The sequence below is a fragment of the Pinus tabuliformis genome, chromosome 6 (assembly GCF_031772625.1).
Source record: "Pinus tabuliformis cultivar Carrire ecotype Pingquan chromosome 6, CPIR1, whole genome shotgun sequence".
NCBI lineage: Eukaryota > Viridiplantae > Streptophyta > Pinopsida > Pinales > Pinaceae > Pinus > Pinus tabuliformis.
In genome coordinates, this window is record NC_142292.1 from 897,669,574 (window position 1) to 897,687,316 (window position 17,743).

General features: G+C 33.9%; 1 protein-coding gene across 1 annotated transcript; it reads left to right on the forward strand.

Moving 5' to 3' along the window:
• The first annotated feature begins 563 nt into the window (after positions 1-563).
• On the forward strand, positions 564-1,619 carry LOC149261821 (putative clathrin assembly protein At5g57200). Its single transcript, XM_089371260.1, has one exon. It carries the CDS (start codon positions 564-566, stop codon positions 1,617-1,619), a length of 1,056 nt encoding a protein of 351 aa, XP_089227386.1.
• The last annotated feature ends 16,124 nt before the right edge of the window (positions 1,620-17,743 follow it).

The window sequence follows — 17,743 nt, forward strand, 5'->3', positions numbered from 1 at the left end:
TATTAGAAAATAGAGAGAAAGCAAAGAGATCGATTAAACACAACACCAAACATAGTATGTCTTATTGACCTCACCGACATTATATATATAGGAATATATGATCTTTTTAGGTCCGAGAATGGTGGATCTAAATAACTAAAAATAGCTAATACACCTATTAACCTAGAAACTCACACAATACAACTCGGACCAATGGAAACATTAACAACAAAAAAAGCAGTTATATTTATTATTCCGAAATGTATTGGTCCGGTTAATTTCAATGGCATGACCAAAAAAAAAAAGGGAGAGAAAGTATCTTGTTAGTTGTGGATCATATTCCGAAGAGTATTGCTCTCGATTTTAATGCAATGGCATAGATCGCCAGTTAACCAAAAGAAACGACCATTTACCGTTGTGTCAGCTTGGGTCGGGCGGTTGAATCAAGGTTACCGGAATGATATAAGAAGCTTATCGATAAGGGAGTAAACATCGAACGACTCTGCAATGAAACCTAGTTAGATCCCAATTCATGCGGCTCTTATAAGTTAGAGGCGGAAGGAGATAGGTTGAGTGCAGGGGAGATGGATTCGCGATGGAAGAAAGCAACTGGGGTGCTTAAGGACGTTGCTTCCATAGGGTTTGCCAAGCTGAAGAGCCCCATGGCGTCCATTGACGAAGCAGTTGTGAAAGCCACTGAGCACAATTACAGCCCTCCCAAGGAAAAACATGTTCTCGCTGCCTTGTCTGCAACAAACTCTGCTCCTTCACGATCACGACTAAAACGGGTGGTTGAAGAACGTTTATGGCGCACAAAAGACTGGATGGTCGCAGTGAAAACCCTAGCGCTCATTCATCGATTGATGAGAGATGCTAATTCCTGCATTTTCATTGCGGAGGAAGAAGAAGAGATCCAGCACTCTTCTCATGCAACACTACTCGCCATCACGTCGCAACAATTCCATGATTGCTCCAACCCATTTGCCTCCCTTTGCTCTCTCTGGGTCCGCAAATATTCGGCTTACCTGGACCAGAGACTGCGATGTAGCAGGATTTTCAACTGTAACATTGAGTCTGAAAGTCTCCAACAGAGAACAAGGTATTTGGACGTGGATTACATTTTCATAAGCTTGCCATCTCTGCAACAACTCATGTGCTGCCTCTTAAATTGCAGCCTTCAGGGAATCCGCGTGGTGGGGAACCCACTAATTCAGTACGCCCTCGATTTGCTGATGAAGGAAAGCCGAAATATTTATGGAACGATTAACCACTTTATACAGAAGCTGGTAGATTGCTTCATGGCTGGCATGCCCAAATGTAAAGTTGTAAGGCTCGTCAGTATTTGTAAACGATTTTCTGAACAGTGTAATAGACTTTCGGAGTTTTATGATAACTGGAGAATGCTTTCACCATGCGATAACATTGACTTGTCCCCTGTAGTGAAACCTTCGAAGTCAGTCTTGGCGAAAATGGAGAATTACGTTTATAGTTGTGCGGACCAAACATCTGCAAAACAATCAACAGGCAAGTCCGAGGAGACTGCTCATAAAAGAGATAAGGATGCTATTCAGCTAGTTGTGCCAGCTGTGTCAGCAGGTGAGGCAAATCAGATCAAAATGCTAGCTTCTCAAAGTTACTAATAAAGAAACTTGGGAAAAGTGTATTTTTAAAGGTTTTATTGTCCACCCAAACGCTAATCTTCTCGATATCGTTGCAGAATGTATGTAACTGTTGTGATCTTAGTGTTTGTTGACTAAATAAATTTTCAATTTCTATACCTTTTCGTATAAACAGTGATCGTTGATTTAACAAGATAACTATAAACCCATTAACCGGTAGAGCAATATTGTTGATAATAAAATAATATTGTTTGGTTGAACATTGAGATTTAATGGTGTAGAGCAATATTGTTGTAATAAAATAATATTAATTGGTTGCACATTTAGATTTAATGGTGTCATCGGTTCCATTTTTGAAACTGGTTTCACATTTAAATTACAGATATCATTAGGAAAAAAACATCAAATTAAAATTAGAAAATGGAAGTTAAATGGAAAGTTAATAAAATTAAGAAAAATAATAATAAAATAATTAAAATAAAAACTATAAAAAAATCCAAATTTATAACAAAATAATAATAATAATATAGGTATTTTTAGTTTAAATTAAAAATAAATATATATCAAATTAACATTGGAGAAAATAAAAAGATTTAAATGGGAACAAATTCTAAAAATTAGAAAAGCGAACCGAGAAATTAACAAACAATGGGAATATTTCTTTATTTTGGATAACTGATTTATTTAATATAAATTCAAATTAAAAATATTTATATTATTATTATTTTATTATAAGTTTTGTTTTCTTTTATAGCTTTTATTTTAATTATTTTATTATTATTTATCTTAATTTTATTGAGTTTCTTCTAATTTTTTTATTATTATTTTTAATTTTATTGACTTTCCATTTATAATTAAAATATTATTTATTGGATTTAATGGTTACATCTCCAATTTATTTATGTGTTCTTTTGGTTATGGTATCTTTTTTCATCTTGATGATGAACCATAGTAGGTGGATCGGCCATAAAAAATTATGTATGATTTAACTGAAAGAGACTTGGTATATCAACATGAAAGACAAAAACCTGCATTCAAAACTTTTAACTGGTATTAAACATTTACTAGTTGAGATAGGTATGTCATATATTTTGCAATTTTATAATAGTGAATAAAAGTAAAGTTACATAGCAAGAAAAAAATATTGAGTATTGGGAGTAAGTAATTGTTGATTAGTGGTAGAAAATACATATAAATTAATCCTAGATAATGAACATTAAGTAGCAATAGTTAGCTAATCCTAGATGATGAATACTAAGTAGCAATAGTTAACTAATTAATTATTGGTAATTTCTAGAATGTAAAATTTGAAAATTATAAATTGTTTATGATTTGCGCTAAGCCTATATACTTGATTAATATGTCTTGCACATTAACTCTCCTTGATAAGACTACTACGGAGGTGAAAGTGGGACACCCTCACTTCAACATTTTCTTATTTCTAGTTGTGAGGCAAATGTTCACGTGTTTAAGAAGTGATCAATATTGTATAACATGGTTGAGAAATGTATCTTTACTGGCATTGAAATTGGTGTGAAACTGTACAAGGTCTGGGATCCTACGGTCATAAAAATTTCTATAGAAATAATGTTATTTTTACAGAATTCAACCTTTTCCTAAAGTGGCCGTCTACATGAGGATGGGAATAAGTCAATGGTTTAGGTACCACTCAAGATTAAGAAAATTAAACAAAAAATGAGCCAGAAGTTAATGATGGATTGTATGAGGTGGAGGGTTCATACACTTTAAAATAGGAGAAAGATACTCCACTACAACTTTAAGGATGTCTCCTTAGCAAAGAATGTGACCAAAAAGTATATTTATAGTCCACATGATTTTAGATTTATATTTTCTTTACTTTCTATTAGTGATATTAGAACTATGAAAGAAGTAATGGAAATGGATGATAGCGATCCTATGTATGGACCATGGATGAGGGAATGGATGCACTTGGAAGGAATAATGTATTAAATTTGGTACTGATGTTTTAGGGATGAAATATAGTTGGATGTAAATGTATACTGAATGAAAATCAATTTAAATAAAAAAATTGAAAAACACAAGGTAAGGTTTCAAACTAATGTTCTCAAGTTTAGGGGATAGACATTATTTTGATAGTTTCTCTAATTGCTAAGTTAACATCTATTACATTCATATTATCTATATTAGAAATTTTTGATATAGAGATAAATCTAATGGGTGTAAAAATACCATTCCTACATGGTGACTTGAATGAGGAGACCTACATGACATAGTTAGAGCATGTAGAAAAAATAGTGAGTCATTGAATTGGAAATTGAAAAATTCTTTAGACGGTCTCAAACATTCTCCTTTAATGTGGTACCAAAATTTTCATTGTTTTGTGCTTGGATTGAGATTTTTGAGATCTAAATTAGATCATTGCATGTAATAAAAATATGATACTAGTTATTATATTGTTATCACTCTATATGTAAATGACATGTTGTTCATTAATAAAATTATGGAAGTGATTCATGATTTTAATTCTAACTTTCAACACAATCAGATATGAAAGAGTTGGAGGCCATACAATATATCTTATAAATGGAGACTACAAGAGGTAGAGAAAATAGAAATATTTGGTTGAACAAGACCAAGTATATAAAGTTTATTTTAAAATTTGTTCACATGGTAGACAAAAGACCATTAAGTGTATGCATTTCTATGCCAACTAATTTCTGATTGGACTAGTGTCCTACAACAATTATAAAGGTGGGGGATATGGCTCTTATTAGTTATGTCATTGTAATTAGTAGTTTGATATATGATACGATTCGTACTAGTTCAAACATTACCTAGGAAATAGGAGCCTTGTGTTGATTCATGGCTAATCCTAAACATGAACATGGGGAAATAATGAAGAGAATCTTGGGAGTAAGTTATGCATCAAAATATCATGTTGAATTAGTTCGCCTTTGGGCTTTCATTTTGTTTACAAATGAAAGAGGAATTTGTCATGTACAAATCATGATTAAGTCAAAGGCCATTACTCATTGGTTCTATTGGAAATCAAAGAACACTAAGAGAGTGGGGGTGGGGGGATGGTGGTTCAATCAATATTATGGAATTTTTACAGTTATTTAAATAATTCTTCAATCAGTTGTAATAAAAAATCCACAAATTGTTATTCACATGACATTGTGTACACAAATATTTAACGTGGAAACCCTTCAAGGAGAAAAATCCCAAAGTTTGTTTTTATTATGATGCAATTCTAAGCCCCAACTTTTGATTACATTAAATTTTCTGAGCACCAACTCGCAAGAAGCCCAAACCCCCTCAGATATGCAAGCTCCAACTTGCTAGAGGCACTAACCTCAATTTTTTTGAGAACCAACCTATAGTATCTAATCAAATATGCATTTCAATCATTTTCATATTGGGATATATAATCATTTTCTACAATTCTAAATTTATTGATATATATCAAACACCCCCTCCATGTTTTTAACAACGTCCTTCCTCTCTCCAATCATAAATACACACTCTCTTGCACATACACACAAACAACTAAAAATCCTTTAATTCTCAATCTGCTTCGCAATCTTTTGCACAAATTTCATCTACTACAAGTTGCTGCAATTATTTTATCACTTACAAGTTTGCTACTTTATTCTTTTTTAATGTGAAAATTTCTCTTCTTCATGTAAAGATCAAACTAGTTTGTCTCTACCTCATAACTACTTCCACCATCATTTTTTTATTTTTCGTGCATGTGAACAACTACTTCGTGTGCATGATTTAGTTTTCTTTTCCATATTTGGTACCCAAATGCCAAAACTTTGTTACAACATCAAATTTTCAATAGTATCACGAGTAATGTTTCATCAATTTATTTCTTGTATGGCCTCTTCCCTCGAAATACCATGGACATTAGTTCTTTATTTTTACTCATGGGATTTTTTCCCTTAAAAACAAACTCATTCCAACCACATATTTCCTGGGTGCTTAATACTTGTGACCAAGGCTTCAATACCTCACCAGTAATCATCTGAGGTCATTTTTGTATTGATGTCATCATGATTATGTGCTAACATCACTATTCCATGTGACACTTTTCGGGTGATGCCACATGTCACCCAAAAATAGCTCGCTTGTCCATCCTAAAGTTCCAATTTTACTTGTGATGTGTCATCTCCCGAAATCTACCACATCATCATTCGACTTTGTCACCCTACTATGTTGTCACTGACTAGACTACCACCTATATTAGGTTGCTAACTTTGCTAAACTACCATATATGTTGTTTCATTTCTATCATCCACATTATCATTTTCTCATTGCCTGTTACTTGTGCCCTTGTTGCTTAGTGTATTTTGTTCATATCTCTAAGTTTGGTGAGTTGTCAATATGTTGGACCCCCACTCGCTCAATGGTCATGTATCATTGCAAACCCCCCCCCTCCCCCACTTCCTATGTGGTGGTTAAAACAAGGGGACCACATGATTTGTCACGTATGCAACTAACTCCCATGTATCTCTACCTATGTGCCAACACAATCCTTTTGTCTCCATCAGACCAAATGAAAAAGATTCATCATGAGCACCCTCTCGTATGCCTGATAATTAATGGGGGGAATGTCTAGTTTGTTTTTCTTTCTCTTAAACATGACACTACACCACATCATCTAGACTTAGATTCCATGTCCTTCTACCATGATCTTTCTACAATGCACACTCCCATGTCACTCTTTGTCAACTACTCACATTTTGTTATCTTAGCTCCACCTCATCATGCTTGCTATGTTATCTCTTTGACATTAGTTTTTTATTGCACATTGCCTAGTTTGAGTGGAACCATTCACCTTATAACCCTGATAAAACATCCAAAAAAGACATCTCGTGATCCCTTAAGAGTTATACCAAGTGATATATAGCATTGGAAGGGTCTCTAAGAGGACTATCGAGCTACATGCATTAGAAGAACATTTGAGTAGGCTAGTGTAGACAAAATTCCTTCAAATATAATCCATCATATCATACAACAACCACAAAAATACACAAACACCAACAAACACATCAGTAACAACATCAGTAAGCTCCCCATGAACTTGTAGATCCCTGACATTGATGACAACATTACAAAACATTGTTAATCCATAGAGGGCAGCACCATCACTTATAAATACTCCCCTGACATCTATTAGGCTATTACAAAAATCACTAACCATTGTATCACTCTCCATTGTTGGTGGAAAACCAATTATTGACTACTCACATCCTTTACACATTTTCGACCTTGTGTTGCAAAGTCATACTACAAATGCCATTGTTATTTTTGTTGCTTGCTATACTCATGAGAGGTTAATGGCTAATCACATGCACTGTTTTCATGCTTTCCATATTCTTATCACGCTCCTCCTTTTACTACATTTTTTTTCACTCCTTTGTTTTTTCAATGTTTGGAACTTCTCCATCTTATTCATTGTTTGGGAACTTCTCCCCCTTTGACAACAATGGAAAAGAGTGAAAATGGATGATAAATACCCCCTAAGATCATGCCTCTCCAAAAATGAGTTGTTGTTAAAAGCATATGACACTAATTCACATTGTGCTCCCCCTAATTTAAATCTACTACTAAGGAATCATATGCTCCCCCAACAGATTTATCATAGATGAAGTATACAACTCCATCTAAAATACATAGTTGAAAATTGTCCATTTTTTCGTTCTACTTCTACAACTTACTCTCTAAATTTTTCTTAGGCTGAGTAGCTACTAATTCCATACAACTGATTTAATGTGATAAAGAAGATATCACTCCCAACTAGTTTCTAAGGTACTCAAATAGTTCCCTAGGAAGAGGTTTGGTGATGTTATATGCAATCTGCTCATTAGTGGCAACATATTCAAGTCTAACAACATGATTAGCAACCTAATCTCTCAACACATAACACTTAATTGGAATGTTATTCATTTTGAATGCATAACAAGGTTTTTGGAGATAATTATTGCACTATTATTATCACATGTGACGGGGATAGGATCATAAAATTTAACCTTGATATTCTTGAGTGTTTTCCTCATCAATGATTTGAGTACAGTAGTTAGTTGTTGCTACATACTTGGCTTTCATTGTACACAAGGAAATATAGTTTTGTTTCTTTCTAACCCAAGGTACCAAATAATTTCCCAAAAATAATGTTGCACCACTTCTTATTTTCCGAACATCAATGCTACCTTCCCAATCTACATGAGTATATGCACTTAAATTGAAGTATTTTCTTCTTCCATATCATAAAAAAAATCAGTTGATCATTATAGGTGTTTGAAAGTCCTTTTGATTGTGTCACATAGTCCTACTTAAGGTTTGATTGAAATCTAGAAACTAGACCTACGACTTGCATTCTATCAAGTCATAATGTTGTTAGGTGTAATAGAATTCCAATCATAGACCTATAAGTAGTATGATCTACATCAGAGGACTCATATTCCTTTCTCTATTTTCATCTAGTCACCATGGGAGTGCTAAGAGGCTTGGACTCTCCCATACCAAACTTTTTGAAAGTTCACTTTAGATACCCGGATTAAGAAATTAGACTTCCTTTCTCTAACTGAGTGACTTGTAGCCGAAGGAAAAATGACAACTCTCCTAGCATGGAAATTTCAAATTACTTTTGCATATCCTTAATGAACTACTGACCCATTTGTTCCAAATCACTTCAAAAAATGATGTCATCTACATACAAAACAATAATTAGTAAATTTTCATTATCAGATTTAATATACATATTTCTTTTGGCATTTTCTCATTTAAAACCCTGATGTTGTACATATTTTTCTAGTCTTGTGCCCCAATCTCTTGGATACCATTTTAACCCATAACATGCTTTCACTAGTTTGAAAATTTTATCTCTATCTCCAAATAGCTAAAACACATCTATTTGTTGAGTATATACTTCCTACTCTAGCTCAATATCAAGAAAGGTTGATTTGACATCCATCTAATAATATTTAAAGTTCCTATGACTTGAAAATACCAGAAACATCCTAATAGCTTCTAATCTAGCTATAGGAGAATTTTTTTGTTAGAAAATGATGTATTTTACTTGAGCATATCCTTTGTATACCATCTTTGCTTCATTTCTTACCACATTTCCTTCCTCATTCAACTTGTTCTTAAGTACGCACTTGGTAACAATGATATTCTTATCTTTTGGTCTAGCAACTAGTTCCCAAGTGTTGTTCTTCTCTATCTAATCTAGCTCTCCATCCATTTCTTTAGCCCATAATTTATCTTCACTTACTTTATTGAATTTTTTTGGTTCTATTTGAGACAATAGATCAAGATTTTCGTATGTAGGACTAGCTATGAATTTTATTCTTGTATGAACTCCTAGATCCGTGTATCCAAATATTTGGCTCTCAAGATGTTTCTTTTGTACTTATATGGATGAAGTTTTTGTCCTCTGAGTAGTGAGTGGTCATTTCTTCTTCTTGTTCTTCATCTATCTATTTTGGTTCTACATATTTAAAAACACTCTCACCATCATCTAATTTTGTATTTTCCTAAATTTTTTCTAAATGTGGTAAGGTTTCATCTACCTTAACATCAATGCATTCCAGGATCTTCTTGGTTCATGTGTTATATCACATGTTGTGCTTGATTTCAAATGAATATTCAAGGAAAATTCCCTTGTCTACTCAAGGTTCAAACTTACCCACACTTTCATCATTCCTTTTTATAGAGCATTTTATTCTAAAGACTTTGAGATGTTTTTCTAAAGTTGGCCTTCCTTTCCATAACTCATAAGGAGTTTTGTCACTATTTGGTTTGAGAAAATTTTGGTTTCATAAATAGACAACAATTTGAGCTACTTCTTCCTATAAAGTATTTGCCACTTTTTCTTCATCCATCGTTTCTCTAGCCATCTTCTAAACTGTAATATTTTTATTTCCACTACATGATTTTTGTACAAAAATTTTGCAACTTAATACCATATTTTGATGCCTTGTTCCTCAGAAAATTCATCAAATTCATTGAAGGTAAACTCTCCTTGTCTATCCGGCCTTAAACATTTGATCCTCAAGTATTTTGTATTTTCCACTTAATCCCTTAACACCTTGAACTTGCTGAGAGCTTATGAATTTTCTTTAAGTAGCATAATCTAGGCTGATCTAATCACATCATTAATGAACATAATGAAATATTTCTCTCCTCTTGGGCTCTATGTTATTGAAGGGCCTCAAATGTCTGTATGAACTATCTCTATGGGTCTAGATGATGAATACTCTTTAATCATAAGGTGCACCCTTTCCTACTTTCCAAATTAACATGATTTACATATGGAGCTATTGGCTTTGTCATTTTTGGAATGAATTTTACTGCCTTTGTCTTGTTCATTCTCACTAAATTTTTAAAGTTTTCATGTCCCATTGACCTTTTCCATAAGGAATTTTCATTTATCTTTATCAAGAAAATCTTTACTCTAGAATAATAAAAAACATACACATTACTAGGAGTCCTAATTGCTTTGCCTACTAATTTGCCATTCTTAGCTTTCCTTATTTCATAATCCTTACACCAAAAGTTTACATCGTAGCCATGATCACACATTTGGCTCACACTTAATATATTACGCTAGGCCATCCACATATAAGACATTTTGATCTTAGATATTCTCATATTAGCTGAAAACTTATCTTCCTTTTATTTGAGTTGGCGCATTGTTTCCAAATGTGACACTTCCTTTCCTATCTTCTCTCATAAATAAGAATTTGATTTTGTCTCTAGTCATGTGTTTTGATAACCCACTATCCACATACCATTTCCATTCATGACCATGATAATATACGAAAAATTCCACATTCTCCATACCTCTTTGATTTTTGTTTCCATTTTTTATGCTTCCTTTATGTGTATATTTATCAGGAATATGCTACCTAGGAGGGTTAAAAAATCTACTTTTTCAGTCACTGTACTTGTGTCCAAAGTTGTTACAATTGAAAATTTCAATTTCATTCATGAGAGGGGAGAATGAATTTCTCTTTTAGACATAAGAGTTCCTAGATCTAGGGTTCATAAAATAAATGGATCTAACATATTCATTTTTATTAAACTTGTTAGCTCTATAATGGAAATCCTTATGCTAGAAGTTATTCCAAGCATAGATATTTCCATAAACTAACTTTAGGTACCTAAATTTGTGTAGTCATTGCATATGGGTGGATCTATTGAAATTTGGTCGTTTATCTGACTCGTGCACTAGTCTGTGTTGAGGGATATTTGTGGATTTGACATGATCAACAACTTTTTAATTGTTTCTTTTATTTTCACTTCCTTTTTCCTTGTTGGCCTTCCCTTTGAGTGTATCTGTGTAGCTTATAGGAGCTTTGCTTCCTAAGGACATGGTGCTTATCTCACCATTTGATCTGTGTTGAGAATCCTTATACCCCAGACCTGTTTTAATTGTAATTGAACTTTTCACACTATGGATCTTATTTAGATACTCTGATCCTTTCACAAATTTGATATCTGAATTGATCATATTTTCTGATTTCTGGAGATCTATCCTTAGGGAAACAACTTCTACTTCTAGTTTCTGACAATTCTTTTTCCACTCTACTACCTGACTTGTAAGAACATCCTCCCTTCTCCTTGCTTCTTCAAGGTTAGTTTTCATGTATATAATGTCCCCTTCATATGCACTTGAATATATATTTTCTTGATTCTTGAATAGTTTTGATTTAAGAAACTCATTCTCATCTTCTAATTTATCATGGATTCTTAGTTTTTCTTTCACTTGATGTAGAAATATCTTTCAAGTTTGCTTGCCTCTTGTAATTTCACTTTCTAAATTTTAGAGGTTTTATTATAGGAATGATACAAACCTTATTCCACTCTCAACAATTGTTCCTTTAGTTGTTTATTCTTCCTCCTGGTCCTTTTTAGATCAGTTAGAGAACTGATAAGCTCTACTTCAATATCCACCATGCCTTGAGCTTTTTTTTCATAATCCGAATTATGTTTGAATTTCAATTTATATTCGATGGCCATAAGTAAGAATTCATCATGCTCTTCATTAGATGATTTTTCACTACTAGCATCAAATGATTTGTTTTCTTGTTTATTGTAGAATCTCTTTCTTTGAGTTTTTTCCTTTCTAATAATTCTATGAATTTTTTTTTTGCTGTTTTTTAGATATTTTTCTTCTTCTTGCTTCTTAGATTTATTATAAGCACATTTTGAGGAAAAGTGACAAAATCGCGTACAATCAAAGAATTTAAGACAAAAAATTCCCTTATATTTTCCTAATTCTCTCTTTAACTTCCTCACAAATTGAGCCATCTCCTATTATGATTCATAATTTGAGCAATATTGATGTTCTTTAGATTTATTTGAAAATTTGAGGGTTAACACTGTTGGTTGTAATGTCTCTTTTCCAATTATCATTTCATAAGATATGATAATTCCATGAAGTTGTATCATAGTGAAAGTGATCAGATATTGCATCTCTTCTATAATAGAGATTTTGGCATTGAATCTCATAGAAAGATATCTCAATACTTTTTGTACAACCAATTCATCCTGAAGTTTCTCATTAAGTCCCCTAATCATGTAGCCACCTCATTAACTCTGAGAGTATAATCAACATTACTACCATCCTCATTCATATTTAAACATTCGAACATCATTTTATAAGTCTTAAGTTTAACTTTATTTACCATATCATCTCCTTTCTAGTTATTTTTAAGTTTTTCCCAGGCGTCCTTAGCAGATTTATAGTGCATCGCTTTGACGACTCATATTGGTTAAAACCAAACATTATTACATTCCTAGCCTTTGTATTATTTTAATATGCCCTTCTTTCATATGGGTCTGTTGGAGGAGTTGTTGGAACTGTGTCCAAATTCTACAGATTCCCATACATCAACACCAAATGACATCAGATAAGCTTCCATTATAACTTTCCAAAAAACATAATTAGTTCCATTAATGATATGTGCTCTATTTGTAGAGACATATTGATTATCCATGATTCCCTAATAATCTACCTTCTAAATGTTAAGTTGTTCCTCAAGGAACTTCTTGTGATACTAATTGTTGGGAATCAAATAATACTAGGGGGTTGTTGAATCAATGTTATACAAATTTTAAACTTGTTTAGAGAATTATTCAATCAACTGCAATCAAAAAATTAGCAAAGAACTATTCACATGCAATTTTGTACACAAAGCGTTAATGTGGAAACCATTATGGGAGAAAAACCACTGACCTTCTTTTAATTATGATGTAATTCTAAGCCCAGACTTTTTATTACATCAAATTTTGTGACCTCCAACCAACTTGAGGCCCCAACCCCCTCAAATCTACAAACCCCAATTTGCTAAAGGCACTAACTTAAGATCTTTATAGGTACCAACCTACAATAGCCAAACAAATATTTGCTTCATTCATTTTCAGACTCAGATCTCTAGGCATTGTTGGTAATTTTGAATTTGTTGATATAGACCAAACACCTTCTCCCTATATCTAAAAACCTCATTTATTTCTCCAATAAGAAATATAGAATCTCTCTTGCACAAACACCCACATATCTACATATATTGTAATTCTTAATATGCTCACTAATCTTGTACATAAATTTCATCTACTATAATTTGTTGCAGTTATTTTATCACTTACAGGTCTTCATTTATTCTCTTTTAATGTGCATATTGTTAGGAAAAATACCAAGGTGGGGTTGAATTGGTATCTTACACACTTCAATTTCAATTTATTATTATGATTTCTATATGCGACTATTGTAAAGTAAACTACTGTATGTACGTGACTATTACTACAGAAACCTGCGTATATCTAGATAAGTTATATAATTACCTGTGTAGTATTAATCAGTGCATTATTATTCCATTATTCATCAATTAAATAGTAATTATGAGCAGTTAAGAAGAAGATAGAAAATTACCACACACCCATAGGAACACCAGGATTTTTTTAGCTGGAAACCCAATGTGGGAAAAAAACCATCGTTGTTGTCATATTTGTCTTCTTCTTTTATGAAGGGAGCTGGAACCCCATTTCTGAAGAATGTTATCCTCAAATATTTGAGGATCACCTTTCGTAATGTTTCAAACCAGATCCACTACCAACAATTCTGAAACCAACTGCTCAAATATTGAATCCTCAAATCTACTAATATACCCTACACAACTAGATCAAACTAGATTAGAAAAAATCATACCAATGCATAGCCCCTCGTCAATTTACCAAGTCAAACACTATTACCCATCACAAAAATTGATTGTTGCCATTGCAAACCCTGATTAAGAATGCATCATATTGTATACGATATTATTCTTAATCATACATGCGTATGTATGTGCTTTTCCTGAAGGATATCTACATATATATCTCAAAACACTATTACCTGAATTTGAATCATTGTCACACTAAATCAATCACTAAATCACATGTTGAACCAATCACAAGTTACTGAACCAAATACAAATCGCAATACAACAGTATCATCAACATTTTATTAGTTCAACACAACCAGTATTATCAAACACAGTTTATCATGAGAGGGACATCATTAACATGCATAAAAAACATAACAAAACTGATCAAACATCATTAATAGTTCATACTGTAAAAACCTATCAAATGTACATGGCTCTTATAAATAACAATCACATATGCACAAGCTTTTAATACTTGACACTTGCATACAAATTATGTACTTTTCCGTAATATATATGTGATTCTCATGAAGTAGATCCATGTATGTACATACCTCTCTGAAGAAAACCAACTTACAGATCTGTAATCACTGAATCATGCCTTCGATATATCCATGAAACATACTTCGCAGCCCTTACTATCACATGTTCATGTTAGAGTATGATTACCATCACAGATCTATGTTATGAAACCAGCTCACAAAAAGATAGAAAAGAGAGATCCACGCCTTAGAATTCAGCCTCTTCGAGGGGGCAACCTCCTTTACATTACATAAATGAACAATTCTTGGATGATACAAATGAAAATACCTCCTTTCTATATATAGGAGTCTAAGTGGTCCCAATACAATCAAAGCCTACATAACAATAATATTGTAGGGCACAACAATAACAATAGTGGGCTTCTATGTGGCACAATAGTAACAATATGGGCACTACATGGGTACATCAATATAAATAAGGGGTATAACTACAATAGTAATGGGGTAATCACTAGTATTATAGGGACCCAACATGCCCCTCTCCTTCAAAAAAGTGTTGTCCTCAACGCTTGAGTAGTTCTGGATACTTCTGCATAAAATTCTCATCCTCCCATGTGGAATCTTCAGCGGATAAGTTCTTCCACTTGATAAGATACTCTGAAATTGATCGATTTCGTAGCTGTCGAGTTCTTGTTTCTATAACTGCTTCCGGTTCCAATATAATTTTTCCTTCCTCGTCAAGTTCTGGCAATATTGTTTGAACTGGGAGCTTGTCGCCTATAACCTTCTTTAAACATGAAACATGGAAAACTGGGTGCAATCGAGAAGCTGCAGGAAGCTCCAATTTGTATGCCATAGTACCAATCTTTTGCAACACCTTGTACGGACCATAATACTTTGGTGATAATTTATTATCCTTCTTAGCTTGCTTGAGGGACATTTGCTTATATGGTTGTAGCCGTAGGAATACCCAATCACCTACATCAAAACTTCTTTCACTGCGATGTTGATCTGCCTGTTGTTTCATTCTATTCTGTGCCAACACGAGGTTATCCTTTAAGAGTTGGAGGACTTGTTGTTGATGTTCGATGTGATGTTCCACTGCCTGAACCTTAGAATTTTCTCTTAAATATGATGTGATGGATGGTGGTTGATACCCATAAAGTGCCATAAATGGGGTCATTTTTGTTGCTGTATGAAAGGAAGTGTTATACCACCATTCAGCCAGAGGCAACCATTTGACCCATTGTGTCTGTTTATCAGATACAAAGCAACGAAGATATCCTTCCAAACATTTGTTTACTATCTCAGTTTGCCCATCAGATTGAGGATGATAAGATGAGCTATGAGCTAACTGAGTACCAAGACAAGAAAATAATTCTGTCCAAAAATTTCCAGTGAAAATGGGATCTCTGTCACTTACAATAATCTTTGGGTTTCCATGTAGCTTTTGAACTGTTTCCATAAATGCAGTAGAAACTGTACTGGCTTTAAATGGATGTGATAATGCACAAAAGTGTGCATACTTGGTAAGTCTGTCAACTACCACCATGATGACACTCTTTCCCTCAGACTTGGGTAAACCTGTGATAAAATCCATTGAAACCTCCTCCCAACGTTGGCTTGGAATGGATAAAGGTTGTAATAGACCCGGTGTCTTAATTGTTTCAACTTTATTTTGCTGGCAAACCAAACATTCCGCCACAAACTTTTGAATATCTGATTTAAGGCCATCCCAAAAAAATTCCTTCTTAACCCTGTGGTAAGTTTTTAAAAATCCTGAGTGCCCTCCTAAGGGAGAAGTGTGCAATTCCATAAGAATCTTTTGTTTTAGCTGGGAATTCTTACAGAGGTATAAGCGATCTTTGTACCATAACGAATCATTTTTCCAGCTAAATGTATCAGAAGTACTGGAATCTTGTTGTAGCTTTCGAATAAGTGCCCACACTTCTTCGTCATTCTTCCATTCCTCCCTTGCTTCGTTTATCCAATCTGGTTGGATAATAGAAATGGCACACAACAATGCTTCCACATCCTCATCCTTTCTTGAGAGTGCATCTGCCACCACATTTTGCTTCCCTTTTTTGTAGATGATTTCAAAGTCATAACCCAACATCTTTGTGACCCACTTTTGTTGCTCTTCAGAGGATAATCTTTGTTCTAAAAAGTATTTAAGGCTATCATGATCCGTTTTTACCTTGAAGTGTCTTCCCATTAGGTAGGGTCGCCATTTCTTAAGTGCATGGAGTATTGCCAACATTTCCTTCTCATAAATAGCTTTGCTTAAAAACTTTCCCTTGATTGGACGACTTTCAAAAGCAATGGGTCTTTCATCTTGCATTAGAACAGCACCAATTCCATTTCCTGAAGCATCACATTCCACAATAAAGGTTTTTGTGAAGTCCGGTGTAGCTAAGACCGGTGCTTGGCACATTGCCTCTTTAAGATGTTCAAAGGCCTTTGTTGCTTCCGAAGTCCATGAAAATGAATCTTTCTTCAATAATGTTGTTAGAGGTGCTGCTATTCTCCCATAATTCTTAACAAACTTGCGATAATACCCTGTCAACCCAAGAAATCCTCGCAGATGCTTTATGGATGTGGGGATTTTCCATTCCTTAATGGCTTTAATTTTGCTAGGGTCTACCTTAACTCCTTCATGAGATACAATATGACCCAAATATTCCACCTCCTGGACTCCAAAGAAACATTTGGATCTTTTTGCATATAATTGTTTCTCCTCCAATAGTTGTAGCACCCTGTCAACATGTTCAACATGATCCTTCCAAGACTTGCTGTAGATTAGTATATCATCAAAAAATACTAACACAAATTTTCTAAGGAATGGTTTGAAAATTGAATTCATCAAACCTTGAAATGTTGAAGGTGCATTGGTAAGGCCAAAAGGCATGACCAAAAATTCATAATGACCCTCATGAGTTCTAAATGCTGTTTTCGGAATGTCTTCAATCTTCATTCTGATTTGATGATATCCCGAACGAAGATCCAACTTGGTGAAGTAAATTGATCCATGCAATTCATCCAGTAATTCATCAATAACAGGAATGGGGAACTTATCTTTAATAGTGAGCTTGTTGAGCTCCCTATAATCTGGACACATGCGCCATGATCCATCCTTCTTGTGCACCAATACTACTGGAGCTGAGAAAGAACTTTGACTCGGTTGAATTATACCAGCCTCTAGCATTTCTGCAACCATACGTTCAATTTCACTTTTTTGGACATATGGATATCTGTACGGCCTGATGTTTGGAGGAACACTTCCTGGAATCAGATGAATAGCATGATCATGATCACGCATAGGTGGGAGACCTTTGGGAGTCTCAAATACCTTGGAATGATTGTCCAGGACTTTTTGGAGATCTGGAGAAATAGATGATTCCAATGTGGAAACATCTAGCGAACATAATTGTGCAATTACACCTCTTTGCTCCTTTTTTAG

Bases quoted from the DNA above. Each gene is read 5' to 3' on its own strand.
- LOC149261821 (XM_089371260.1), top strand. From the start codon at position 564: ATGGATTCGCGATGGAAGAAAGCAACTGGGGTGCTTAAGGACGTTGCT.